This window comes from Capricornis sumatraensis, chromosome 2, assembly GCF_032405125.1.
Source record: "Capricornis sumatraensis isolate serow.1 chromosome 2, serow.2, whole genome shotgun sequence".
Taxonomy (NCBI): domain Eukaryota; kingdom Metazoa; phylum Chordata; class Mammalia; order Artiodactyla; family Bovidae; genus Capricornis; species Capricornis sumatraensis.
Window position 1 is genome coordinate 203027528 of NC_091070.1, and position 27163 is coordinate 203054690.

The window sequence follows — 27163 nt, forward strand, 5'->3', positions numbered from 1 at the left end:
CTCCCGGCCTGACCCTGAGCCATCAGGCTCCTTGGGGCAGACACAGCCAATCCTCTGCTCAACACATTTTATTGCTAAGGACAAGGTGATGCACCAGTTTTCAAAATAGTTTGGTTTATAGCGTTCATACGTAACAAAAAAACGGGGAGTATTATAAATCTGATTCTTGTATACACAGGGTATAAGTGTGAAGCCCTCCTATCCTGGGCCCAGGCAAACAAATTCATGAGGAGCAAAAACCTGTTTAACCCCTTCAGTGTTGCCCTCCAGTCCCACCCCCACCCCCAAAATCAGCTCCCTCCCACTCCTAGACCAAGGGGCATATCTAAACCTGCCCCTGGCCTCCAGTGGCCCCAATTCATCTTAATCCTCCCAGCCCCTGCATGATTGCAATTTTCTGTTGACAGAATCACTCGCCAGGCTCTGCCTGCTTCCATCATTAGATCTCCCTTCAGATTATTCCCCACCCACACCCTCTAATACTGTCCACAGGCGCTCTGTGCCTGGAGTGATAATGGGCAAACACACCCATGTTATCCTATCTTCTTCTTCAAGAGAGGGCAGACAGCTAGCTTAACTCCTCAGCATCTCCATCTCATCACTGCAGCTTTGCCACCACTCCCTTGAGGCAGTTCTAGGGACAGACAGATGCCACAGCCATCTCCAGCCAACCCCCAAGGGCCCTTACTCAGCTCAGCTGAGGGCGGAATTTCACATTTTTGTTGCCCTGGATAGGCAAGGAAGAAAGTAAAGGCCAGGGGCTGGCAGAAGCTGGTCCAGACCAAACATACATACCGACACACACACACACCCCCCACACACACATAAATACAAAAGGGGCTAGGGGGGCAAGCACCAGCACCTCTGCCTAGCTGGTGCGGGTGATCGTTAGGAAGCTAAGTCCGAGGCAGGAACAGGGTAACCAGCCCAGCCGGCACAGTTGACCCATTGCAGACTGGGGCCAGTGCAGCCATAGCATTCCAGTGCTTAGCCCATCAGCTGGGAGCTCATCGTCCGCTGCCACATGTCCAAGAAGGGCTCGTCCTTGCACTACAGCGGAATGCGATGAGGGCAGAGTGAGAAGATGATGGGGTTGGTTAGTTCATTCCTTTTCATTTTACAATTCACTTTAGAGACTTCAGAGTTCCAAGTGTCTGCTGTGCTGTGGAACCCCAGAGTGCTTTCGCCTTGTTGACTGGGACTCTCTCAGCTGCTGGAAGCACCTACTCCATGATGGCCCGGTATAGTGCAGGCTCGATGTAATCTTCCCGGTACCTTGAGTTGATGACTCGTTGCCGTTTCTTCTCCTGCTTAACCTCTTTCTCCGTGAAAATCTCATTGAAGCGCATGTCTGAGGCTACTGACTATAGAAGAATAGGCAAGCCAAATAAATGAGCACTTTGTGGCCAATGCCCACACCTCCCGAAGAAAAAACAAAGGGTCATGTCCTTGCTGTGTTCCCTCCCTCCCAGAGGGGAACCAAGGGCACACAGAAAACACACTCACCAGTCTAGACTTGACTCTCTTGGGAAGCTCTTCATCCAGCGTGTACACGTCATCTCTCTTAACCACAAGCTGTGAGCCATCCTCAAACTCCACCTACCAAGGAAACAAAGGCCTTACGCTAAGATATCCTGTCGCTCCCTGGTCCACCATGCAGTGGCCATTTCCTGCAGACACAGGAAGCATTTAGAACACTGAAGCAAGGCCTGCCATGTCTGAAGCCATAGCCGGCAGACTGGACAGAGGGCAGCCCCAGCTCTGAAAAGCGTTGTAACCGATACCTTAAGCTCTCCTCTCCCAAGAGCAAAGACTTGCCCCGCCTCTGGCTCAAGAGGAAACACTGAACTAACCAAGCACCAGCCTCCCCCCATCCCCAGCAAAGCCTTTGGTTACCTGGTACATCTGGATGGGGTGAGAGGCCACAAACTTGGCTCCATAGACTTGGCCATCTGTCCATCTCACCTGGACTACTTCCCCTTCAGCAGGAGGACCCAGCTGGAGACAGTCCTGACTCTGAGGGAATGGTAAGAAGGGTGAAAGGGAGGTCCATTTGAGAGACCTGCTTAGTCTACCTGCTGTCTCTGCTGGCTGCCGCTGTTCCAGGTGACAAAAAAAGCAGCTCTAATAACCTTAATAAATGTAGAAGACAACGACCATCATCAAGAACCTTTCTCATGCTCCTTCAACTGTCTAAGGGACAGTTCTAAGGGTTCTGCCAGGAAGAAATCCTCAAACTGTACTCAACTATTTTAAGAGAGGAGTTCTTAACAGGAAAGTAATAAAAGACTACCTGCCATGGGACTTGGCAAAAAACTTTACCACTTTGACTCCCTGCAGAAGGGGGCACCCTAAGGCTGGGTGGAACCCTGGCTGCATTCCCAGTAGACGGCTTGTTATATAATTTGGTCAGTGTGTGAGCATGCTCATGGCAGCTGAAACAAAGGTCTGATGGGTAGAAATGGGAGAAGGTGCTTGGCGACATGGCCCAAAAAATACACCTTGGAGCAGGAATGGGACAGAGTCTAAAATACCAAATATCTAAAATTCTAACTGCTGTTCCCCATTTCCACTCATGACAAGAGGAAGGTTCTACTGCCAGTTCATTTATTGAATAGAGATGGCTTTATACTGTATTGCCAACTCAGTATTGACTAGTTACACAATAACTATATTGTGTTATGAATTCAACAATTAAATAGAAAGCACTTCCCCACCAAGAATCTCAGGTGGAAGTTTTAACTAGTCAAATATCTGATCTTTGATAAATCACTTAAGTTCTCAGATATTCAGTTTTCCCTCCAATAGCAGCAGTTCTCAAAGTATGGTCTGCACACTTTAGGGAGATTCCTGAGCCACCAGCAGGGAGCAAGCAAGGGCATGACAGTTTTCACAATAATATAAAACATGAGCCTCTTTCACTGTGCTGACATCTGCAGTGATGGTGTAACACCCAGAAAGTGTGCGGTCCTGGCGCCACAGCACATACTAAGGCAACAACCCTGAGGTCTACTACTTGTGACTCCGTTCTTAGCCACTGTGTACTCATGATGTAGGAACAAAAGAGAAAAACCTGTAACCACATAACAATGTCCCTTTGATAAAGCAGAAAAAATTATTTTGTTAAACCACAATCTTTAAGCACTTGTGTAAGTACTCAGAAGACATTTTCTTTTGCATACTGAAGCATGATGGCTGTCCTGAGGAAAAGCACCGGGTAACTGAGTTTTGTGAGAAGTAACTGCTTTTTTTCATGAAACACCAGTTTTATTTGGGAAAAAAAAAAAAAAAGACAAACAGGTTACTCAGACTTGGGTACTGGCAGAGATATTGAAAATGAATGAAGTGAGCCTTTCATTTCGAGGAAAACGGACTGACGGTACTACCAGTAATAAAACCTAAGTTTTCAAGCACAAGTTATAATTTCAGAAAAGTCGTATCACCACCGTGAGCTTGACGCTCTCTAAAAATTTAAAGACTTTTCTGAGATTCGTGCTACAAATTAAAGTGGTCTTTTGGTACTGTATAATAAAATTTAACAATCCCTGAAAGATCTGCATAGCCCATTACACCAACATGGATGAGGGTTCAAATTCACCATGGGTGAAAGATCCATTCTCAGTGTAAGACAGACCAACAGAATTTAAGAAAGTATGTTCACCAAGTTGCTTTCAGAGCCCACACTGCCGCTAACTGTTAAGAAACTACTATTCACTGAGGTTTGCTGTAGTATCAAAGTAGAATGAACACAATCATCTGGAATGCTATTTAAATACTCACTTTTTCATATCTATGTGAAACCGAGTTTTCTTCATACACTGGAACCAAAACAATATATTCCAACAAACTGAAGCTGTGACATTAAAGGAGTTTGCAAAATTATAATCCCATGGACGGAGGAGCCTGGTAGGCTGCAGTCCATGGGGTCGCTAAGAGTCGGACACGACTGAGCGACTTCACTTTCACTTTTCACTTTCACGCATTGGAGAAGGAAATGGCAACCCACTCCAGTGTTCTTGCCTGGAGAATCCCAGGGACGGGGAAGCCTGGTGGGCTGCTGTCTATGGGGTGGCACAGAATCGGACACGACTGAAGCGACTTAGCAGCAGCAGCAGCAAAGTGGCAAATCCCATGGATACTAATACTTTTTGTTTTACTTCAAGTTGTTAAAAACAATGGACTATTTCAAATCAATCTGTTTTAATTTCTACTAATAATGAGCAAATAGAAAATCATAAGCAAATAATGAGCCTTGTTGATAACACAGGCAGGTGAGGGGTAATAGACATAGTCCACATAAAGCTCTTTAGGGTCCTCAGTAATGTCTAAAAGAGTCCTGAGAGTTCTTTAAGTTACAGATACCTCCTGCTTCTGAGTTGGTATTACCCGAGTCTGATAGAGACCCGGGTCAGGAACCTAGCCCAGTGCCTGCCAGACTGGAAGAGCATCACAAAGCATAGCTAGCCTACTGCCACAGACACACCTGACACCATCTTTACTGTTAATGCACAGAATTCTGCCTTACAACTAATGAGTGGATTTTTAGCAGCTAAGTTGCTCATGTGTGTGGACGTGTTAAAGGAAGAAGTGGCTTCATCCCACTATGCCAGTGCTCAGTCTAACGGGAAAAGGTTGGGGGCTGGATGGGGGAATGGGGACAGAGAGACGAGCAACAGGGGCAACCTGAACCGGGTGCTGAGTCCTGAGCCAGAAAACCTAGGACTACGTCCAGGCGGGGCTCCAGTGTCTCAGGTGTTGGTAACACAGCCAGGCCAGGGTCATCTCCCAGCAACTTCTATTCCACCTCCAAAGCCTTCAGCTGTAAAGAACCAAAAGCACACTCCACACATCTACCCAGAGGGCATGGTAGCAAAGAGGTGACTGGATAATTCTCCCGAAATCACACAGCTGCTGAGCAGGTATTGGCACACTGATCTGATTCCAAAGCTTGGGCTCTTCATCCAACGCATCCGAACACCTTCACGGGTTGTTGCTGTTGTTGTCCAGTCACTAAGCTGTGTCTGACTCTTTGCGACACCATGGACTGTGGCCCACCAGGCTCCTCTGACCTCCACTATCTCCCAGAGTGTGCTCAAATTCATGTCCATTGAGTTGGTGATGCTATCCAACCATCTCATCCTCTGCCGCTCCCTTCTTTTGCCTTCAATCTTTTCTAGCATCAAGTCTTTTCCAATGAGTTAAGGGTAAGCAAAGCAAAGTTGCTTAGTCATGTCCGACTCTTTGCAACCCCATGGACTGTAGCCTACCAGGATCCTCCATCCATGGGATTTTCCAGGCAAGAGCACTGGAGTGGGTTGCCATTTCCTTCTCCAGGGGATCTTCCCGACCCAGGGATTGAACCCGGGTCTCCCACATTGTAGGCAGATGCTTTACTGACTGAGCAATACAAGCATGTTTCAAACTACTGCAGAAAGCACTGCTTCCTACAAGCTTCTAGAGAAATCAGGGTACCCTAGTGGCATACAATTTTCTTTGTATAGAAAGACCAGTACAAACACTTCTTTCTGTTTGGGGGCCAAATGATGGCACCATGGGCCAGGCTAGAAAAGGGAGGTGGGCCCATGGTTAGTCAGACCTAGAAGTACCCCCATCCCAAAATGCCCAAGAAGCTCCATGCAGACATTACCACTATGTCCTCAGGATAGAGATTGTCGCTGAAGGAGCCGTCATCAAAATTGACTTCGTAGAAGGTCTCAGTGGTGAGCCTTACCACCTCACACTGGTAGAAGCGCCCGTTCTTATGCTTGCTAATGACCTTCTGGCCTGCGGTGATGCTCTGCAAGGCCCCCTTGGCACGCTGGAAAAAACAGAGGCTTGGGTTATGCCCATGTTTAGCTGACAGGCCTAGCAAATGGGGACCAAGATGAGCTGGCTCCTCTTCACCAGGGAAAGAAGTGAGAATGGAAAGGTAAACGGCATAGGTTCTTCCAGATGGCCACACCCCGGCTAGGACATGGGAAAACCTAGTGTCACGTTTCCCCCATAACGTAGCTCCTCCCTCATTCACAGTACACAACTGGTCCCTATGCCAACCAACCAACCTGTCTCACCCCAAACTCCCCAAACAGACTCTTGTGACTTCCCTATTGTGAGGAACTGGCCAGACAGCACCTACTAATCCACATAGTTCAGACACACATCAAAGTGGGCAGGCAGCAGGCCCGGGGCCCCCACATGATACTGCACACAGACCTTACCACCAGCTCTACCCTCAGGGTCAGAGCACAAAGACTGAGCTTCCCTGGATGTCCTCAGCTGTCTGTGACACACAGCTCCTCATTACAAGGACTCTGCCGCCTCTGGGGCCCTCATATCACCCTTCTTCCCATTCTGAACTTGCCCCTGATGCAAATGAGATCACAGAGTATCTGGTAGCCTCGTGTCCAACCGCGCCTCCCTAAGCGGCCTGAGCTCTGCGCTCCAGCCACGCTGGCCTCCCTGCTGTCCTGAGCACTCGTGCCAAGCACGTTCCCACCTCAAGGTCTCTGCACCTCTGTTCCCTTCCTGAAAGGTTCTTCCCCAGTTCTCTGCACACTGGCTCCCTCACATCCAAGAGTCAACTCAGGGACAACACTGCTTACTACCTCCTCTTCCATTCCTGTATCCAGCTTTACTCTTACGTCGCATGTTCACTTGTTTCCACACGTCTTTCAACCACAGGAAATGCAGCAGGAAGGCAGGCACTGGTATCTCACTCACTAGTATGTTCCCAGCACCTAAAACTGCGCCTGGGGAATTCCCCGCTGTCCAGTGGTTAGGGCTGCCTAAGTTCAATCCCTGGTCAGGGAACTAAGATCCCACAAGCTGCCCAACCAAAATAAATAAAGTTAGAACAAAACAAAACACAAATAACTGTGTCAGACGTGCCCAGTACGTGGGTAAAGAGTGAATTAGTAAAAGAAATACTCAGCAGTACCCACCTTTCCTTTTAGCACCAGCCATCTACAGCTGCCAATGTGAGTGTGTGTGGATGGCCGGGGGGATAATGATCACCACCACATCACAATCCTGTTCCAACAAAAAACTCCTACCCCCTCACCAAAATGTACCTCAGGCTTTCATTCCTCATTCTTGTATTGACTATTTTCCCTTCTTCCTAAGTTCCCAACCCACCCCCAACCACCTCTTGCGCTCAGTAGAACATCTTTACAAAAACGGAGGACCCAGGGACTTCCCTGGTGGCCCAGTGGTTAAGAATCTACGTTGCAGTGCACGGGATGTGGATTCGATCCCTGCTCAGGGAACTAAGCATGCCATACACCGCAGAGCAACTAAGCCTGCGAGGCACAACTACTGAGCCTGCACGTGCCACCGCTCCCGAGTCTGGGCCGGAACGAACAAGGAAAATCACGTCCTGCAACTAAGACCCAAGGCAGCCAAATAAGTAACTAAAGGAGAGGAAGAGCGAGCCAGCCAGCCAAGGCCTTTCCCAGAGCCAAATGGTAAGGGCGCAGTGTGTCCTCTGGGCTGGCGCTCTATCGTGTCCTTCCTTTTATGACTGCTCCTTACCACTGCTGACAAGTCTTCATGGGTATCCCCTCCACTAGACTGCAGCTCACGGGAGGCACTCTGGCTCCTGACCTGACTGCCCCTGGAGCCCCCAGGTGGGGTGCACACAGCACCGCCACCCCGACAGCACGAGGCCCTCCTGAGCCCCCTGCTGCTCTGCTTCTCTCCATGTCTCTCTCTGCTTCTCAGCTGCTTTCCCTGCTTCCTGCTCTACCATCTGCTCCTTCTATTAGGAATCTCCAGAGCCCAGTTTCTAATAGGAATTAGCTTTAACTATCCTGTTAAATGCTGATAATATCCAAATTTTCATCCAGTGACTCCAACTGCCTCCTGGTACCTCAGCCAGAATGTTCCAGCAATATCAAAGTCTACAGGTCCTTCCCTCATTTTCTATCTCCCCCGCTTTCCCCTACAAAACAGCCCTGGCCCATCTCAGCTCCTGAACGCAATTAATACCGTATGAGCATCCCTTCCATCTTTAAGGAAGTAGCCCAAGTCATCTTGAATCCACACTTGCTCACTTCCCCCTTCCTCGCCCCATGGCAGTCAAAAGACCCCATCAGTTCCACCCACTGTGGGATCCAGCGCTGGCTGTGATCCTAAAGCTCTGCCTCTGTGTTCCCACTTCAGACCTCAACTTCTCACCTAGGCTAACTGGTCTCCTGGCCTCAAATTCTTATTCCTTCAAACTTTTCTTCAAACCAGAACAGTTTTAAAAAATATAGCTCGAAGTCACAACACTGGAGAAGTTCCCCTCTCCTAATGGAAGAAAGGCAGACTCCTAACTGAGCGTGGCAGCCCAGGGCCTTCCTCCTCTGGCACTGCCTGCCTTTCCAGTACCACCCCCCACCAGGTTCCCAGAACCAGTCTTACACGTTCCTCCTCCTGAGGCTCGCTCATTCTGTTTCTGAAGACTTGAACCGCATCCTGCTCACAATTCCCCTTTATTATTTAAGACCCACATCAATGCCACCTTTAATCCAAACCTTTCCATGCAGCTTTCATTAAGCTTCACTATTTAAAGAATATCAGTGCCATGTAGGGCTCATGGTGTACTACTCTTCCCATAAGTTCATGATATTTACAGAGCTTCTGCAACGTCCCTGACACCCAGATTAACAAGACACGGACCCTCAAGGAGTTTGTCCAGGAGGAGAGGCAAACAAGGAATCAACCACAAGGCAGTTGATACCAGGACAGGACATACAGGGCAGGAAGCAGAGGGGCAGGGGCCACCTCCTAATCCCACACTCCTTAGCATTTCCGAGAAGCACAGTGCTTGAGGAAATAACTTGCTGACACAACAAATGAACAGCCTGCAGAGAAAATGACTCAGGAAAAAACGGTCAAGCGGATTCCAGAATGGCAGCCCCCTCACCTCCAAATTAGGGATCTTGTGCCGGAAGCAGGTGATAAAGACAACGAAAGGCCAGTCGTCTGGCTGCATCATCACGCCTGCAGCCTGAGCGCAGCTCACGTGGAAGGCAGTTGGGCAACGGCCGTGAGAACACTGCACACAGCAGCCGGCGGTTCTTTTCCTCCGTTTCTTACAGAAGACACATTTCTACAACACGGGGGAAGTAGGCCAGTGAGTAAAGGAACTGGGATGGCCGCCTCTGCTGCTCCCCAAATGCACAGAACCATACACGCAAGAGCCCACCTGCTTCCCAAAACACAAGGGTGCATACACCCTCTGTTAATCTCGTATCTGATCACAGACATCCTCATTAAGTAGTTTTAACCAGAGGGTGAGAACTGTTAAGTCACGACCAAAACCAAGGGGCAGAAGGCCAGCCAGGGGATGCCCTCCTAAGTGTTATGTTCCCCTCTACCCAGAGCCTTGGAAACAGAAAGGATGTACAGTCACATGCCCCCCTCTCTCTCCTTACCAGTTTGAAGCGGGGCAGGGGAATTTTGCTCACATCCACTGGACTTCTTTCTGCAATGTTGACAAATCTTGCTTCCAGAATCGCCACCGCACATGAGACATGGACCCATCTGCCAAAAGGCAAAGGCCACTTCAGTCCCCCCAGGCCCTATGGCTTTCTCTTTGTTTTTGGTTTCCCCCCCCCAGGCAAGGCTTATTGGGGCCCAGCTGTAGCAAGGGGGAGCAAGAACAAAAAACAAGTTCCCTTGCTTGCCTGCTCCCTACAGGGTGGGGAGGCAAGCTTGTGACTTACAGGATGAGAGTAACGTGTGTCTCAGGGTCAGGCCAGAGGGGTAGACGGTGTGCCCACCCCTCTGATGGTGCTGACTGCAGGGTGCCTGTCAGCACCCGCTTTTGTTCCCAACACCCTGGTTTGGCTCCGGGCTCTTCAAATGGCTAAATGGCTATCGTGGTTCTCCTTTTTAGCCCTGTTTGTTTAACCTTTTGGTTAAGTTTGTGTCTTCTAGGTTCCAACAGTTCGAAGTAATGCTTCAGGATGGCTCAAAGAGTTCAACCCATTCTGGGAGAGAGTGGCCCAGGTCCCTACAGGTCCTTAACAGTCAGCGAGGTGTAGGCAATGGTCTGTAGCCCCTGTCCAACACAAGAAGCTTCAGAAGAAAAGATCTTTGACCCCTCAGATTAAGAGTATAGAGGTGGGGGTGGAGGGCAAGGGGAACGAGACAGACTGGGACCTGGGCCCCTCTGCCACAATGCTGCAATGCTCCCACCTGGACAAATTTCTCCTCAAGCAACAAAATACAAAGGAACTGTACGGGACTAAAAATAAATGTGCACATGCAGGGCTGGGGCAAATTCTGGACGAAAAGATACACAGAACAAAAACTCAACCGCCGCTTTTGAAGAGCCTGGCCTCTTCTGATGCGGGCCTGCCTGTGGTGCTTCCTCCCTCCCCCACTGTGACCCCTGAACTTCCCAGCAAGGTCCTGAGACCCAGAGAGAAACGACCAGAAGTGTCTCCCACACTAAGTGGGAAAAGGTCCCCACCACACAGTCCCAGGTCAGCACAGCGTCACACTGCTTACACCACTCACTCACAGCCTGTTGCTAAATAAACAGAGCCACAGCGAACTGGGGGTACGGCATGGTTTAGGAAGTGAGCATAAATTAGAGAACTCCCTACAGATCTCTTTAATTGGAGAACCTGGGCGCTTCCTCAAAATATCTCCAAATGGGCCCCAATCTGCCAGTAAGCCCAGCCCTCCCCTCCACGCCTTTGCCCTAACCTTTCCCAGGGCCAAAATGACCTCTCCCTTCTGCTCCCTTCCAGCCCCATTTACTCTGAGAGATGTGTTCAATGACATCCTTAGAGAATTAAAGTTCGGGACCTCTGGAGAAACTAACACACACCTAGATGGGCTCCACTAAGGTGCTGAGTGCTCTCAGAATCAGGCCAGGTGAAAACCTACATACAAGACAGTGCAGGGGCCACGTGGGGCCACCTGCAGTGTGTGGGTGGGGACAGGGCTGCTTCCGCACGGCTCTGCAGGGCAGACCAAGGATTATATGGTGAAGGTGGGAGGTGCAAGCACAGCCATTTCCACTCCAAGAAAAGGACTTAAACAGCACTCTCTGGCAACTATGAGGAACACAGTGACCTCCAGTCAGGGCAGCAAGTGCTCTAGAGCAGTGGAAGCAGCGAGCAGAGCAGCATGAAGGGGATGCCTGTGAGGCAAGAGGCTTGGTGGTGTGTGCGCCAAGTTCCTTGTGCGCCAAGGATTTCATTCAGCTGGAAGCAGGGTCCTCCCTGCTGTTTCCCCATCAACCTCTGAGTACTCTCCCCTAGGCAGCCAGGCCTCACAGCAAAAACCTCATTCATCTGACATTTCTACCCCAGAACCACTAAGCCGAGACCAAGCACAAAAGCTCGGCTCATGGAACTTCCCCAGTGGTCCTACGGTTAAGACTTCGCCTTCCAATGCAAGGGGGTGTGGGTCTGATCCCTGGATGGGGAGCTAAGACCCCACTAAGATCCCACATGACCAGCAGTCAAAAGAACCAAAACAAAAAGACAGAAGCAACATTGCAACAAATTCAATAAAGACTTAAAATATTCAGCTCAGTGAAAGTGACCTGCTGGCAGCGGAGAAGCCCAGCTCCAGGCCGAGGAACAGAACCCTCTGTGAGTTTGGCTGACGAGTGGGTAGGCGTAGCTGGGCTTCCCCAACGTCCCAACGCCCTCCTGAAAGACATGCGCCCTCACTCCCAACAGCCAGGGAGTCTGCTTTGGGAAGGGCTCACAGCCCACAGCCACGGCCACCTCTGCACCAGCCCCACATCTAACCCGTCAGGTCCCCCCATCCACCATGAAGCCCCGGCATCATCTTCACAGGGTCTTCACACCCTCGTGAGTCCATCTTAGCTTCTCCAGAAAGATGTAACTTACAAGGCTGACTCTGAGGGGAAGCTCTGGACTACCTGGCTTCCCATGTTTAAAATTAGTCTTGGAGATGCTATTTCAGCCCCAAACAGTGTGCTTCCCAAGTCATCATCAGTCATGTGGATGACAGCCCCTACCCTGGCAGCGCGCCTGCACGCGGCTTCAGGGCTCAGCAAACTCACCTGTCGTCGTTGGCTCTCTGCAGGGCTCCTCCTCGTAACGAGCACAAACAGCAGTCCTGCCAAGAAGAGGGGGGAGGAGGAGTGGTCACCACCGAATTATTAACATCCAATCTGTTCTCGTGACCTCCTTCGGGCAACTGTAGCCTTCACATGAGAAAGCATGGGAGGCCTCACCTGCACAGCCCCCGGAACCAGGACTCCCCTGCAGGAAGGCAGGGAGGCCACTCGGGGCTCAAGTGCACCAATTATTCGCCTGACTTAACCTAACTGTCTTCCCAGGTAACAGCTGAAAGTAAAGTCATGAATGATACCCTGCTCAAGCTGCGGGCATTACAGGGCTCTGCCTGCCTCCTATGCGGGTATTGCCAGGTTCCAGAGAGGAGTGGAGAATAAAGAGAAAGCCACAAAATGAACATCTGAGCCCTGTTCTGATGCTCTGACCTGATGGCTCAATTCTTTACAGGGGGCAGTAGTCTGTTCACCAGAGGACCTCTATTTGGTCCTGACACATTGGAGCAAACAGCTTCCAGACGCCATCGGGCCCCGCTGCAGATAGGCAGCAAATGCTCTCACAGCAGGGGGGTTTATTCTGACAACACTCGCACATCACAGTGTACCGGGTCTTGCTCAGACCGCGGGGGCACAGTCCACGTGAAGCAGAGTGGCCTTGGGCAAGCGCGTCTCATGGGGAGATAGCGACAGCATGGATGCACTCACCTCTTCCAGGGCATTCGCTGAACACCGAGAACACATCCAGTCTTCAGAAGCCTTTGCAGGGGGTACCCCGTAGCAACCTAACGGGGATACCGAGGTGAGCAAATTAAACCCAGAGCCAGAAGGCAGACCTGCTGCTCCTCTCCAAATACCTTTCCCAAAGCGACAAGCAAATCTTACAGAGACCCCTGAATTCTAGCGCCACGGCCCCCACAAATCAGCCATACAGTATGGACCAAAGTCTCAAAAAATCAGAAACCAGATTCACTGGTACCAACACCCAGTGAGCGGCAGGGACTAGTCCCCTCCACGTATCTGCAACCAGGGGGACAGCCCAGGGTGGACAGTACGAGCACAGACCCAAGTCACAGACCCGATCTGACCACTCCAACAACACATAAGCAATCTTTGCACTGGGGGGGTGGCGGGAGGGAGAAGTGGGAGGCTGTGGGGAGACTGAGAGGTGGGAGGACTTGGTCAGATGCCCTTGCCCTGGGACCAGATGCAGAGAAGAGGTGAGGCACTCACTGGCGTGGACCCGGACACTGCACTTCTTGCAGGACACCAGGAGGCTGGTGCCGTCCTCCTCCAGGTAAGGGGTGGACAGGTTGATGTCCGTCGAGGTGCAGCCAGTCGAGGTGAAGCACATTTCTGGAATCAATGGCTTGGTCCTTTGTATCTGGGGGGCCAAATCTGGAGCGCTGCCGCAGCTCTGACCAAAACCTCCAAACTCCACCTAAGAGGGGAGCAAGCGCACACGTCAGGGACCCGGCCTGTGTCCTGCACTCCCCACCTGCTCTGTCAGCAGAAAGCTGCTCTCTTCCTGATGGGCCGGCTATGGCTCCCAGGTGCACAGCCATTATCCCAGAGCTGCTAATTGAAGTTACCTCTAATGACTCAAATTCAATTTCTCACAGCAGCATCAAACAAAGGCCCCCAGGGACAACCAGGAAGAGGAAGAGAGGTAAGAGGCAACTGGGACTTCAATCTTTCCCAACCAGACGGTAATAAAACGCACTGAGAGGCGGGCGAGGCTGTTCCTGGGGGCCTCCCTCTGTGCTGCATGGCACGGTACCCACCCCAGGGAGAGGCCGCAGGACAGGTGCTCCCGCGGGCCAGCACGGATTCTTCTCGAGGCCATGTCAGCAGTCACCTGAGCTGCAGCTCTGTCACATGGCTGGAGCCCCACGTGCTGTTCCTGGCTTGGGGCCCCTTGGGGAAGAACACTGTGTCCATGTCCTTCCCTTGGCAAAGAGCCTGACTGCGAGGATCTGTGGGCTCTGCCGCTGGATGGCACATTCACCCCCTGTTCCAAAGACGGGGCCCAGAAACATATCAACCCCAAGCCTGTGCCATTCATGGAACGCTGAGCCCCACTCGACAGATGAACAGCCAGGCCATCTGCCTGCTTCCTGCCCAGTCAAGGACACGTAGTGAACTTTTGGGCTCGCTTTTTGGTCACTAGAAAGAAAGAATGAGTTACTAACTCAAAGTACATTGGCCTGAAGTTTTATCCTTTGGCAAACATGAACCTGGGGCCGCTGCCAGGCTCAGGGACAGCCACGCCACTCTAACTAGCACAGGGGACTGGTTCCCTATGTGCTGCCCTATGTTGGTCCCAGCTGAGACTGAGCTGGTCCTCTGGCACAGGCTGCTGTGGGTGCCCTCTTGGCCTCCAAAAGCTAGACTCAAAAAGACCCATGACGGTGGAGGCATCAAATGCCCCATGAGTGGGAGGGGCATGGCTAGGCTCAGCCAGGGTGCTTTCCCATCCCTCTTCCTCCTGCAAAGCCCCTGCTCCTGCCCCTCCCAAGTGCCTTTCCATTGCTGCCAACATCCACAGTGGCGATGGGCAAGGAAGAAAAGAGACAACGCTGGAGGACCTGATTTAAAGAATCCCCAGCTCTCCAGACTGGCCAGGACGACAAACCACCTAGAAGGAATCATCACTTACTAGAAAGAACAGATTCCTCAGCAAACAGTGTGAGTGCCAAAGGGAGCTGGGAATCCCCCAGAGCCCAAGCCACTCCTTCTGCTCTTCCCCAGAGCATTTTCAAGTGAAACCCTCATGCTTATCTGCCTGGTGAAGCCTTTCCATCCAGCAGGCGGATGGGGCAAAAACACACCCTTCCCAAAGTATGCACCCACCATTAAAGCTAGCTTTCCTGAGTGCTGGCACTGGGTAAACAGAGGGGATACGAGGGCTTACCTGATGGTAAGTCTGAAAGATCATGCAGACGGCGCAATGAGGGGCCTGCTGGGCCATGGCCTCGTTGAACTCTTTCTCAGCCTCAAAATTTGGAGGTCGGTTCTGCCAGAGCTGGCTCAGGGGCTTGGCCCAGGCCTCTGTCTCCTCAGCCTCCTCCTCGGGGGTCAGCTGTTCTGGTAGCTCTAGAGGAGGAAGCAGAGGTGTTGAGTCAGGCAGGCAGCACCAGCCTTGCCCTGTGGCTCTGCCTGGAGAGCCGATGAGCTCAGCTCAAGCTGGGACCTTCCGGTTCCGGGTCAGGGCTAACCTGAGAACAAAGGTGAAGGGCAAAGGTGATTTTCAAAGGACTCCGTGAGTATTTGGATGGTGTTGTGAGGAGCCCTGCAATCTGTGGCTACAACTCCTCCAATGACCTCCTCACTTCTTTCCAGCCAGGACTGCCTTCCAAGAGACCCTGGAGACCTATGTTGAGCAGCCTAAGGAAAGCTCTGGAACATATGAGACAAGCTACCCAGTTATCTGTTTATTCCTTGCAACTCAAGCTCAGTGCAAACAGACACTTATTTCCTCCACCTTCAATCGAGTTTAATCCAAAGGGATCTGGCAGCTGCCATGCGTGTGATCTCAGTGAAGGGGACCATAATGGACTGCAGTTAAAATCAACCCCTACAAGCTCCATCAATCAGGCCTAAACAGGAGACATGGTGCCCAAATCCAAGCACATGTGTTTTCCATATCCTAGTCAGAACAAGAGTGATGGAGACAGGAACAGAGAAACAAACAGACCGCTCACAATCACCAGAGAAAAAGGACCACACACACACTTGCTATGCTTACACAACCAAAAGTGGCCAAGAGGCAACTCTACTTGTGAATACTTAACAAACGATGAAAAAGTCTAGTTTAGTGAAAACTACAGGAACCAAAATTTCACAGCTTACACAGATAAAACCTCATTAGGCTGTACAGTTTAGGCACTCCCTATGTGCTTCCCTAAAGGCCTCAATTAAAAAAAAAAAGTTTTAGAAGAGAGAAGGGTGTGCGAGACCAAGAGACCGAAGAAGCTTCTAAATGCAATGTATGACCCTAGTTTGGTTCATACTGGTTCAGAGGAAATAACACATTTTCAGGATGAGCAGGGAAAGACGGCTATGGACTGAGAATCAGAGGATATCATGAAGTTACTCCTGACTTTCAGAGGTCAAGTGTTTACAGAGGAGACGATCCTATGTAGAAGATGCCAGTTGGTTCACTTTAAATGAAAAGACTAGATAATTACATCTCACTTTCAAATGACACAGCAGATATGTATGCTCATAGGTGAACAATGCATGCATGTGTGGGAAGTCGCTTCAGCTGTGTCCGACTCTTTGTGAGTCTGTGGACTATAGCCCACCTGGCTCCTCTGTCCAAGGAATTCTCTCCAGGCAAGAATACTGGAGTGGGTTGCCATGCCCTCCTCCAGGGGATCTTCCTGACCCAGGGATCAAACCCACGTCTCTTGCGGCTCCTGCACTGGCAGATGGGTTCTTTACCACTAGCGCCGCCCGGGGAGCCCAAACAACGTACAAGGAGGGACAAAGCAATTATGGCAACACACAGTGTTCTTACTCCTTCAACTTATCTACATTTAAAGTTTTTCAAACAAAAAGTTAGAGAGGCATATATTATGATCTCATTCACATTATCAGAAAAAGACATACGTGGACATAATTTAACACCTGACTAGGACAGTCAGGACACACTGAAATGTTCAGAGTGGTCCTCTTTGTGGAGTTATCTTTACAGCTTTTCCAGCTTTCCCAGCTTTCTTTAGTCTGCACTGCTTTAGCGCACTGGGGAAAAATCAGAAGGGAGGCTGTTGCTGACCTGGAGGTCCTGAAGCCCCCACCAGGGCTGGAGGAAGACCACAGAGGACTTCTGAGACTGAATTGTGGTCTCAAGAGGCTTTCCCCACCCAGCTCATCATGATCCTCTATCAAAGGAGAACAGCAGAGGTGGGCATCAACATTACATCAGAGAGGGAACGTGAGGCTTGTGGAGCAGGGGGAAGGGCTGACTAGGGAGCCTCTGGGCCTTCCCACCCAGCCCTGGGCGTGGGCAAGGACAGGACCGGGAAGGATGGGGCGCCAGGCAACAGTAACAAGGGGCCTAGTCACTGCGGGCCTCGGAGGGTCTGCCAGCTCCAGGCAGGAGGCCACGCTGTACTGATGGCTATCACGCTCTGAGTTCCAAGTCTCCACATGCATCCCTGCCTACGCCCCTGTCTCCTTCACAGCCTCTTCTTCCTCAGTCCTCCCAACCCCAGCCTCTGCACCCCCTCCCTGAGTGGCCCCCTTTAATAAAGATATAAATACTCTCTCCACCCCCCAGGGTCTACATCTTCTGCAGACACTGATCACAGTGTCCAAACCCAGCCAACACTAGAACCTAGGGAGGCACTCAGCTCAGGCTTCCCGGTCCCACCAACCTCACAGCGCCAGGTCCAACCCGCAGGCTCTATCCTCCCCACGGGGTCACCATGTCCCCTCCATATTCCTAGTTCAGACCCCTGGACCTCACAGAGGCTGTGACAGAAGCCCTCTGCTCCTTCTAAGACACAATCATTAGGAACAATCTTTCTAATGCAAATCAGACCAAGCCCCTCCTCTGGGGAAACACTTCCAGGGCTCAGGCAAATTCCTCACTCTGGCTCACAACCTCTTCATTCCTCCTCCTCCTCCACGCCCTGGCCTGGCTCTGGAAACCCAGTCACAGTGGGCTGGCTCCTCTGAATATACCTCCCTGCCTGTCTTCACGCCAAGGTTACTCGGTGACTCACACTGTCCCCTCCGCCTGGACCACCACCTCTTCCCTTTAGATCAGTCAGCTACCCCGTGGGCTTCCTGAGGGCATGGACATATCTTAGCTTAATCTTTGTCGCCACACATCCAGCACAGGGCCCTTGGCATCAGTGACAGAACCTGCTCCCCTGAACAGTCAGCCACACCCTCCTTAGAGAAGCGAAGGAAGAATCTGCATGTTATAATCCCACAATCGGCAAATTCCAAGACACTCGAACCTATACCGAAATCTGAGAATAAGTCTGATACCCTGAAATCCGACCCTCTGCACGGAATACCTGGGGGGAACTGCTAAGCCACAGGTCCACCCCAGCCCTCCGCGTGGCTTCCCGAGGTCTTGGAGGAGGTCCTGATGTGCTGAGAGCCTTTCCTCTGGAGATAAGTGAAACCACCACTTACCATCATCGCTGACGCAGTCCTGCAGCACGAGCGGGTGGTGGCGCGGGAGCTTGCTTAAGGGCTGACGGCGGCCCTTGGACTTCTTACTCTCTTCCAGGGAAAACATATATTCATCCGCAACCTGGGCAAACCACAAGAAGAAATCAAGTTGGCCTTCCCACCACTTGGGGACACAGCAGAAGTCAGTCTTACAGTGGAAACCAAGGGAAGTAGCAGGGCAGAGAGACTCAAAGAAACAAATATAAAACCAAACATGGAAAACACCTGTCTCAGAAAAAGCTAAAGTGACAAGTGTCATGCAAATCAGCCTAAACTAGGATTGTGTAAACCATTTTTGGATTTAGTAAGTGTGGGTCTCAGAAACAGGCTGAAACAAATGTACCTAAAACAAACCTGCTCCAGAGCTAAAGAACCGCGCCCCTCCCTTAAGCTCACTGACATGATGCTGTGTCTAAGAGCCCAGACGAGCACTGGAGGTCCTGTTCCTTGGACAAGAAGGCCAGCAGCAGCTGTTATAAAGTGCTGGGCACCTGGGCCGTCTAGGTTTGAAAGGCCCCAGCACATGCAAAGCAGAGAGGAGGAGCTGACCCATTCAAAAGAAAACAGGCCACTTCCCCTGCATCTTCAAGACCTCAGCTCTAGCTGACACTATCTGTTCCTCTTCTCCAGAGAACACCAGCCAGGACAAAGCATGCCTCTGAAACCCTGGCCTGGCTGCAGGGAGAAAGGCTGGTTTAATGTTGCATTTACACAATGTCAGAGCAAATGTGAGTAGGTTTAAGGTATAAGGACTGAATCAGTAATACCACATCAGAGTTTCCTTCTAATCGACATGTTTAAAACTTGGTTGTACTGACTTTAGGAGACATGGGTTATGGCAAAACCTATTGAACGAGGAACTGAGGCCTGGAAGAGGCCCACTCTGTAACTGTGACAGAAACCAGTGCTTTAGAGTGCTGCAGAGGAAGGGCAGCATCGCAGTGGCCCCTCAGAGAAGGGACACTGGACCTGCAGACTCCATGTGCCACTACCCAGAGCCCCAGGACGTAGGGGTGACACTTGAAAATGTCAAGAAAAAGACAAATGCTGAGCAGGTCACAGCAGACAGCCCACTCTTTCAAACATAAATTGAGTGTCTATTTGCCCACTGATTTAACAAACATTTACCAAGACCTACTGAGTCTGAAGGCCTGCCGGGAGAAGGTAGGTGTGAAAAAACATGACCCCTAGGGTGTCCTCCCTAGCTCGACATAAGCAATGATGCTCACAGCGGCGTGCGATGATGTGGAGAAGTGAGACGAAGACTATCACAGACTTCATCAGACCAGAACTACACCAGCAGTCCAAAGCAGTGCCTTCCATCTAAAGCAGCACCTTCCAAAATGTACATCAAGAAGGTGCCGTGAAAGCCGCCACTAGAGTGAACAGGTTGGGGCTCCAGGCCCGCCTCCATTCTGACCACAGGAGCCCTGCTTCTGGTTCACATTTTTCAAGTGAGTAAGAGGCCACGTAAGGGGGGGATTCGTTGGCTCAACAGACTGGAAATACCCACCAAATTTATTTGATAGTGTAATCACAAAAATAAAAAATGTAGGGATATGCACCCAATGCGTGTATACTTACTGATGAGTTATACATACTAATGTACTTATACAGACCTTAAAACAGACTGTGAAAGGATTAAGATTAAAAATAAAGTTCCATTATTTGATTCCTGCTCCTCCGTAATCTTCTTGCACCCCCTACTATGAAGACTACTTAGATAACAGCCTAGAAAGTGTGGCAAAGACCAGGAAGCACAGGTGTGAAAATAAAGGGAGCAGAAGTGGTGGGGATTTCCGGCCTGGGCTTCCTGGGTGTCCAAGGTGAGAGACCAAGAAGGCTCCTGTGGATGAGGGGCGAGTGGTAACAAGCCAACTTAAACGCGCTCCATACGGTACACACAACCCCCGTCTGTGAGTCCTTCATTTGGAAATACCCAGGGGGCAAGAAGGAGAAAGCAATGGCAACCCCCTCCAGTACTTTTGCCTGGAAAATCCCATGGACGGAGGAGCCTGGTAGGCTGCAGTCCCTGCGGTCGCGAAGAGTCAGACACAACTGAGCCATTTCACTTTCACTTTTCACTTTCATGCACTGGAGAAGCAAATGGCAACCCACTCCAGTGTTCTTGCCTGGAGAATCCCAGGGACGGGGGAGCCTGGTGGGCTGCCGTCTATGGGATTGCACAGAGTTAGGACACGACTGAAGCAACTTAGCAGCAGCAGCAGCAGCAGCAGCAGGGGGCAAAAAAAAAATTCAGCCTGGGAGTTCAGAAAGGAAGTCAGAGCAAGAGCTGTGGATCTGGGAATCCTGGACATCAAGCTCAGAATTTAAATGATGAAGTGAATGAGATGATCAGTGGAAGATAAACTGACTGGAGACCATGCCTTCCAGGACAGGAGAAAGAAGAGGAAGAAAAGAGATGCTGGGGAGAGGGGGGTTTCCTCAAGGGGGAAATCCACAGTCCAGACTACAGAAGAGCAGTGGCCAAGGGACTCAGCAACCGGGAGGTGCCAGGAGTACTTCAGAGATAAACTCCAATAGATAACACAATAAGGAACTAGGGAGCGAATGCCATCACACGATTTTTAAGAAGATAAAGGGAACGAATGAGATGACAGCTGAGAAGGAAATTTCCTTCAATTGTATTTTAAGAAAGGGGCTTTGAGTCTCGTTTTACTAGTGAAGAAGCTTGTTCCCCCAAGATGCACAGTCCAAATCCCTGTGAATACATTAGATTAACAGGACAAAGAACTGTGAGATTGCTAATCAGATGACCACCATCCTGGATCGTCTGGGTGGGCCCCATGTATTCAAATGCTGCTTAACAATGGAAGAAGGTAGCAGAGGTCATGGTCAAAGTGATGTGACTTGGCCCGATGTTGCTGCCTTCAAAGGTGGAAGGAAAGGGTCAGGGATAAGCAATAAGGATGCCCTGTGGAAGCTGGAAAGGGCAAGAAAATGGACGCCCCCAAGAAGGAAGGCGGACAACTTGCCTTTAGCACCATGAGGCCCATTTCAGACTTCTAAAGAACCAGAAGAAGGTAAATTTAAGATGCTAAATTTGTGTCCCTTGTTAAAGCAGCAACAGAAAATGCCTATGGGGGTAGGAGGTGGAGATAAATCATTTTACAGGCAAGCAAAACGCCTCTCATTCACTCCTGGAGGAGGCAGAGGGGTCAGGACCAAGAACACCAGAAGGCGGCTTGGGGAAAGGAGGCTGCCTCTGTCCACACCTCTTTAACCAAACTGCCTACTGCACACTCAGGAGATGCGCCCAGAGGACCATGCCTGTTGGTGGGCGATGCAGAGACGGTGAGACGTGACCTCTAACCTCAAGGGGCTTACGACCCAGCCAGAGTCTAAAACTGCCCTTCCTGCTGCATCACTCTGCCTCTGACCAAAGCAGTCGCATCTATCCATATTGAACATCCTTCCACAATTTCATCTCCTCTGGCTAAATACTCTTCCTGGTCCTGCCTTTCCCTGCAATGTACTCCAATTTCTAAACGCCCGTAAGATTTAATAGAAAAGAACTGGGCTCAAACCCTGTTTCAACCAATTAACCACGTGAGCCAGGGCCGGTGGCAACCCAGTAACAAGAGCGGGTGAAGAGCACTGTGCCCGGAGCCCTTGGTGAGGATAGGGCCGGAGAGCATGCCGGGTCTCCCAGGCCCTGCTGGCAAGAGGGCTGGAGCTCCAGGCTCCCAGAGTTCCTTTACCCCTTCCTGTGAGCAACCAGGTCAAGGTCAATGTTCCTGATGGAGCTGGTTCTGTATGGAGAAGAACCAAGTGTTCTCTCTCCTTCTTCGGGGAACTCACTTTTTCAAAGCAGCCTGAACTGACAAGAACTTCTGCAGCAGGCTCGTCACTGTGCAAAGACTCAGGTGGTGGGGACTCAGCAGTCAGTCACCCGGGGCCCTTTCCCCAAGGCCCCTGATACAAGAGGCGGCACATAAACTGACGACAAGCGGTCCAGATAACACCTTGAGGGATACTTAGAGCATGGGGAGGGAGCCCACCAGGGTGTTCTTCACAACCCAGCTGTTTCCAAATATAGCCAGAACGCTCTTGGACCTCTCCAGAGAGGGGAGAAGTGTCTCAGCTTCTGCCCAAACCTTGACTGCCAGTCCGCCATTCTGCCCAGTGAATCAGCCCTCATGTCAGTTTCTAACTGGGGCTACACCTCCCTTCATTCCACCCGTTTACAGAGGCTCCTGGGCTAAGCCCTGGGGACCACGTCGATGCCTCAAGAGGCAAGGCTGAAGGCGGCTCCTAGCAGGGCACCTTCACCAGCCTGGGACAACCGCACTGAGACCAAGACAGTATCACAGACAAGGAGCAAAGTGCTAGAGGGGCTAAAGGAGGCAGGGAAGCAGCTGGGAAGCAACGGAAGGCTCCCAGGACTAGTGGCTTGTGAAAAGGGCTGCGTCCCCATAAGCAGGCAACTGTTAAAAGACAAATGGCCTCTTCCCCCCTCCAAAGCCTGGTGCCAGCAGGACAGCAGTGTGAGGCACTAAGAAACAGCAGAATGGCATTTTATGTCATGCATATATTACAATGAAAAACCCTCTTGCAGCCATCCCCTCGTCTCCTGCCTCTGCTGGAAACCACACCTCTCAGAGCACCCCCATTATCTTCCATCACCCCCTCGTCAACACAGGCCCACTCGGTGGGCTGCCACTGTCTTCCGTGCTCTCCTCCCTGGCTCTGCACACATGACCCTCTCCTAGTTCTCCAAACCTCTAGCTCTCTCTTCTCATTGTCCTTCTCCTGCCTGGGCCTTCCACCTCTACCCACAATGCGAAAACTGCTCTACACGCCCCGCCAGGGAGCTCTTCCACACCCACCGACACCCTCCAGGTGGAGAGGATTCCCCAGTCTACCCATCTCGGGTGTGTGTATGCACATCTCCACAGCCTGCCGCACAAGCAGGTGGCACTTAGCATGCCCAAGGCTGAACTCACGTCCGAGCCACACTCAAATTCCCCTTCACTTTTCCTGTGACTTTCCCCCGCCACCGACTCACCCCCGTCCATCCAGTAAGTAACACAAGCCGGAATTCCAGGTCGCCGCATGGTGCCCTCCCACTCCTACCTTCCAAGCAGCAGCCCCAGACCCCCAACCCCCACCACACAGCTCAGGTCCTTACCGTCTCTCAGATTAAGAAGCAGGTTCCAAACTGATTTCCATATTGCAAACCTTTTTTCCCTCCTGTCCTCAAGTATTTAACTATAAAAATCACATGGTATTCATAAAAAGTATTCAAACAATTCATAAACGCAGGAAGTGAAAATCATCCGTAATCCCACCTTCAAGAGAATCTCTCCTGTTTCTAATTATGCCTCCTTCTTCCCCAAAAAACCTTTATATCGCTTCCAAGATGATCTTCCGAAACATCAATGCAAAGCTAAAAAAACACTTCACCAGACAGTCCAAAGAACAACTGACAGTTTCTTGAGTCAGTGATGGGGGTCAGAAGGGCACAGCCCTAGATCAAGGCAGAATTAAGACACATAATTAACAAATGTCAGGTGTAAGACTACTTAAATGCCGATTCAAACAAACCTACTGTCAAATACATTTTGTTTAGACTACTGGGAAAACTGATTGAGAACTGAGTATTAGATGATGCTAATAAATCTAGATGATGCTAGAAAATTTTTGTAATTTTGTTAGGTATAGTAACAGCATGGTGATTAAAACACACCCATATTTTTCAGAGATACACATTGAAGCAGGAAGGAAATTACATGACATCCATGTCATGATTTGCTATATAACACTTCAGGAAATTAAAAGGACAGATGAAGCATACGGGGCTTCCAAAATATTAACTGTTAGATCTCGGTGATGGTGCTGAGTGTTTGTGGTTTGCTGTATTACTCCATATGTATCTTTGTGCATCAAAAGAAAAAGAAAAAGACATGTTACACAAGTTTTCACTCTCCAAAAACACATGCCAGGTAAACTTCCACTGCCCCTTCACCCTGTCTCTGAAGTCAGAGTCTCAGAGAACAGGCAGAGGTCTAGGACGGGCCTCCTGACACCCTCCACCCACACCTCCCAAGGCCCTCTCATCCTACTGAGACCAGCAAAACCACTGTGGACCCCAACCTGCCCTGATACTGGCATGAGCCCCAGCTCCAAAGAGAACCCTCTCCCCCGCCAGACTCATGCTCCTGCTAACCTCCTACTGCTGCTGTCCCTGACCCCTTACCCCAACCCCAGGCCGAGCTGCTAACACTTCCACCACGTGTGCTGCAATGCAGATCACCAGGGGCTAGAACTCCCTGCTCGCATCTGTCTGCTGGCCTCGACGACGAGCTCCTTGGAAGGTACCATCCTAGCCCAGGGCAGGCACACAGACCACTACAGAGTAAAGCGAAGAGGTCAAGCAGCCGAGACATATCAGTGACTCTGCAGTAGTTCAAAGACGCCAGCACATCAAGGGGGGAGGTGGTAGAGACGGCAGGTGACTAGTGGAGAAAAGGTGTTCAGGCTGCAGCGGAGAGACCTACACACAAGCAAAAAGGAACCAGAAAGACACACAGTGGTTTGGGAGCAGGGGTCACACAGAGAGCCGTGTTAAGAGAGAAGCCTCCTCTCCCAGCTTGTTTCCATGGGAGGAGTCCTGGCTTTGGCTTCACTGGGATCTGCCTCTTACAGAGGGAACGCGCTGCTGCCTGTGTGTACGACACGCAGAAAGACACAAGACTGGGAGACACTCTGTCCCTGTGAGGGGACCCTGAGCGGTCCAGGACTGCCTGTGACCAGACGGGCCATCTCTCTAACTGAGGGTAAACAAGCAGCAGGGCTACTTGGCCACGGGTCAGAAACCACTCTCCTCAACCATTTTAACTGGTGACAAGGTGACATTCTGAGCTCCATATGCCCACGTCCTGTATCCACAATTTTACGGGTTCCTAATTTGGGAGAGAAAAAAAAAAGGCTGTTATTTATTTACTGCCCTGCTACCACCTAAGAAAAAAAACCAACCTTAGAAAAAACTTGACACCACGGTAAGATTAATAATATATAATTAATAACTATATATATTAATATATGGCCTCAATACTGTAGAGTATTTACTCTCTAGTACGTCCTTGCTATTGTTAGCAGCTTCTGTGGTTGCACACATCAGGAGGACAGTGCCCAAGGACGGTGTGGCCTGCACAGACAGCAAGATGCACAGAGCGCACAGAGCTTTGTGAAGTGATGACTGGGACGCTGCCACGAGGAACAGAAGGGGCTCTGCTTTCCAAGTGGAAGAGCCCTCGCTTGTGGAAGTGACCCCAGGAGGGCAGGGAATGGGGCTCAGAGGCGACGGGAAAGCAGGGAAGGAGACACTGGGGTCACTGGCTCACCAGACTGCACCACGCATGAGAGGGAAGGAGGGACTCCACATGGAGAAACAGCATCTACAGAAACTGAGCCTGAGATGCAGAAAAAACAGAAAGAAAGATCATACGGGTGTTAAAGACAAGCAAACTAACCACAGAAAGGCACTGCTGAGAAACTAGGAGAATCTGAATAAGGACAAAGCATGAGTACTTCGGGCAAAGAAAAGATAAAGCCAGCACGTCAAATGTTAATACACAGAGATAACGCACACACACCGGGATAATGCGTGCACACAGCGGTCTCGTGACAGTATTCTGTTTGTGTATACTTTTAACAATGCTTTGGCTGAGTTGCTCTGCTGTCCAGCTGAAACTATCACAAGACTGTTATTCGGCTATACTCCAAAACAAAATGAAAAGTTTTTTTAAAAAGCAAATAAAAACTTCTAAAAGACAAATTTTCCAAAGGTGAAGGGAACAGGGAATCAAGGAGAGCCTCTCTGTGCTCACTCCTACAATCTGCCAGTGGCCCCAACCTCAACCCTCAGCCCAGCTGCAACTTCACCACAGGCTGTGAGGCTGGAGACAGAGGTCACCTGGGCAGGCCTGAGTTGGGCTGTACCCAATGCGGCCCTGCTGGACGCCACGTAGACTCACCAAGCGCCTTTCTACACAGAACAAACAGAAAACATAGCTTCTGGCAACAGCGTGTACTGGGAGGAAGCCTGAGCAAACATGTCCTTGTTGATGGCTCTGGGATTCATCCTGGTCTCCAAAAGGATGCTGTCAGCAGTGTCGTACCGGGAGGGGGAGGATGAACACGGGGCGTGGCCGGAAAACTCCCAGGGCAGCCCAGGGGAAGAGAGGCCACGTCATTCCAACCCTCAAACGCCAGGCTGCAAACACTGCTGCTCTAACCCTGTCCCCCTAAGGCCAGGAGGGTCAGAGCATGTGCCCCGCTCAACTGAAGATCCACTGAGGGTGGCCAGGGAAGCCACAAAGCCATTCTTTGGAGCAATAGTCACACAGAGATAACGGGGGGAAAAAAAAACCCTCCCAGCAAAAAACAAGCTAGTGACCCAATGCCACCTGGCTTTTGCTTGATACAACTGCATGCTGGAGGTCCATCCTGAGGGTCTCCTCCTGCCATTGGGGACCCTGCAGGAGCCCACCCCCATCAGCCCACCCCAGCACCCATACCTCGGCCAGTTCCCTCTCACTGATGCTCCGGGTGGCGCCCCCTTTCTTTCTGGCACACGGCTCTCCCGAGGGGACCCTGCCGTCCCCTTTGGCATAGCTGTGCACAGTGAGGACTCCTGTCTGCCCTTGGGCTCGGCAGGACAGAGGCTCGCTGGTTTCAGAATCGGAAGAAACAGAATCCTGTGAAGAACCGGAGCCCAGGCTGGAAGACGATTTCTTTTTGGAGCCTGAGAAGACGAGGCGTCCCCCGAGAGAAGCTGGGTTCACAGAAAGGTCCAAGGCAGCCGATTCATGCTCCTCTTCCTCGTCCTCGTCCTCCTCTTCCAGCTTGACGTTTTTGAGCTCTTCAAATTTGACTTCGGTGGAGTCAGAATAATCTGAA

At 50.8% G+C, this 27163-nt stretch overlaps 1 protein-coding gene across 2 annotated transcripts in view; it reads right to left on the reverse strand.

Moving 5' to 3' along the window:
- Positions 1–366: 366 nt before the first annotated feature.
- KDM4A (lysine demethylase 4A) overlaps positions 367–27163 on the reverse strand; it is a 40357-nt gene continuing 13560 nt past the window's right edge. For both annotated transcript variants that reach the window (XM_068966450.1, XM_068966451.1), the window contains exons 11-22: positions 26782–27158; positions 18200–18320; positions 14961–15142; positions 13280–13487; positions 12755–12831; positions 12038–12093; positions 9420–9528; positions 8909–9094; positions 5648–5818; positions 1897–2016; positions 1507–1599; positions 367–1364 (exon numbers count right to left, since the gene is read on the reverse strand). In XM_068966450.1, the coding sequence (XP_068822551.1) occupies positions 1224–1364; positions 1507–1599; positions 1897–2016; positions 5648–5818; positions 8909–9094; positions 9420–9528; positions 12038–12093; positions 12755–12831; positions 13280–13487; positions 14961–15142; positions 18200–18320; positions 26782–27158 (1841 nt within the window). In that variant the 3' untranslated portion in view covers positions 367–1223. The remainder of the gene's footprint in view (positions 1365–1506; positions 1600–1896; positions 2017–5647; positions 5819–8908; positions 9095–9419; positions 9529–12037; positions 12094–12754; positions 12832–13279; positions 13488–14960; positions 15143–18199; positions 18321–26781; positions 27159–27163) is intronic.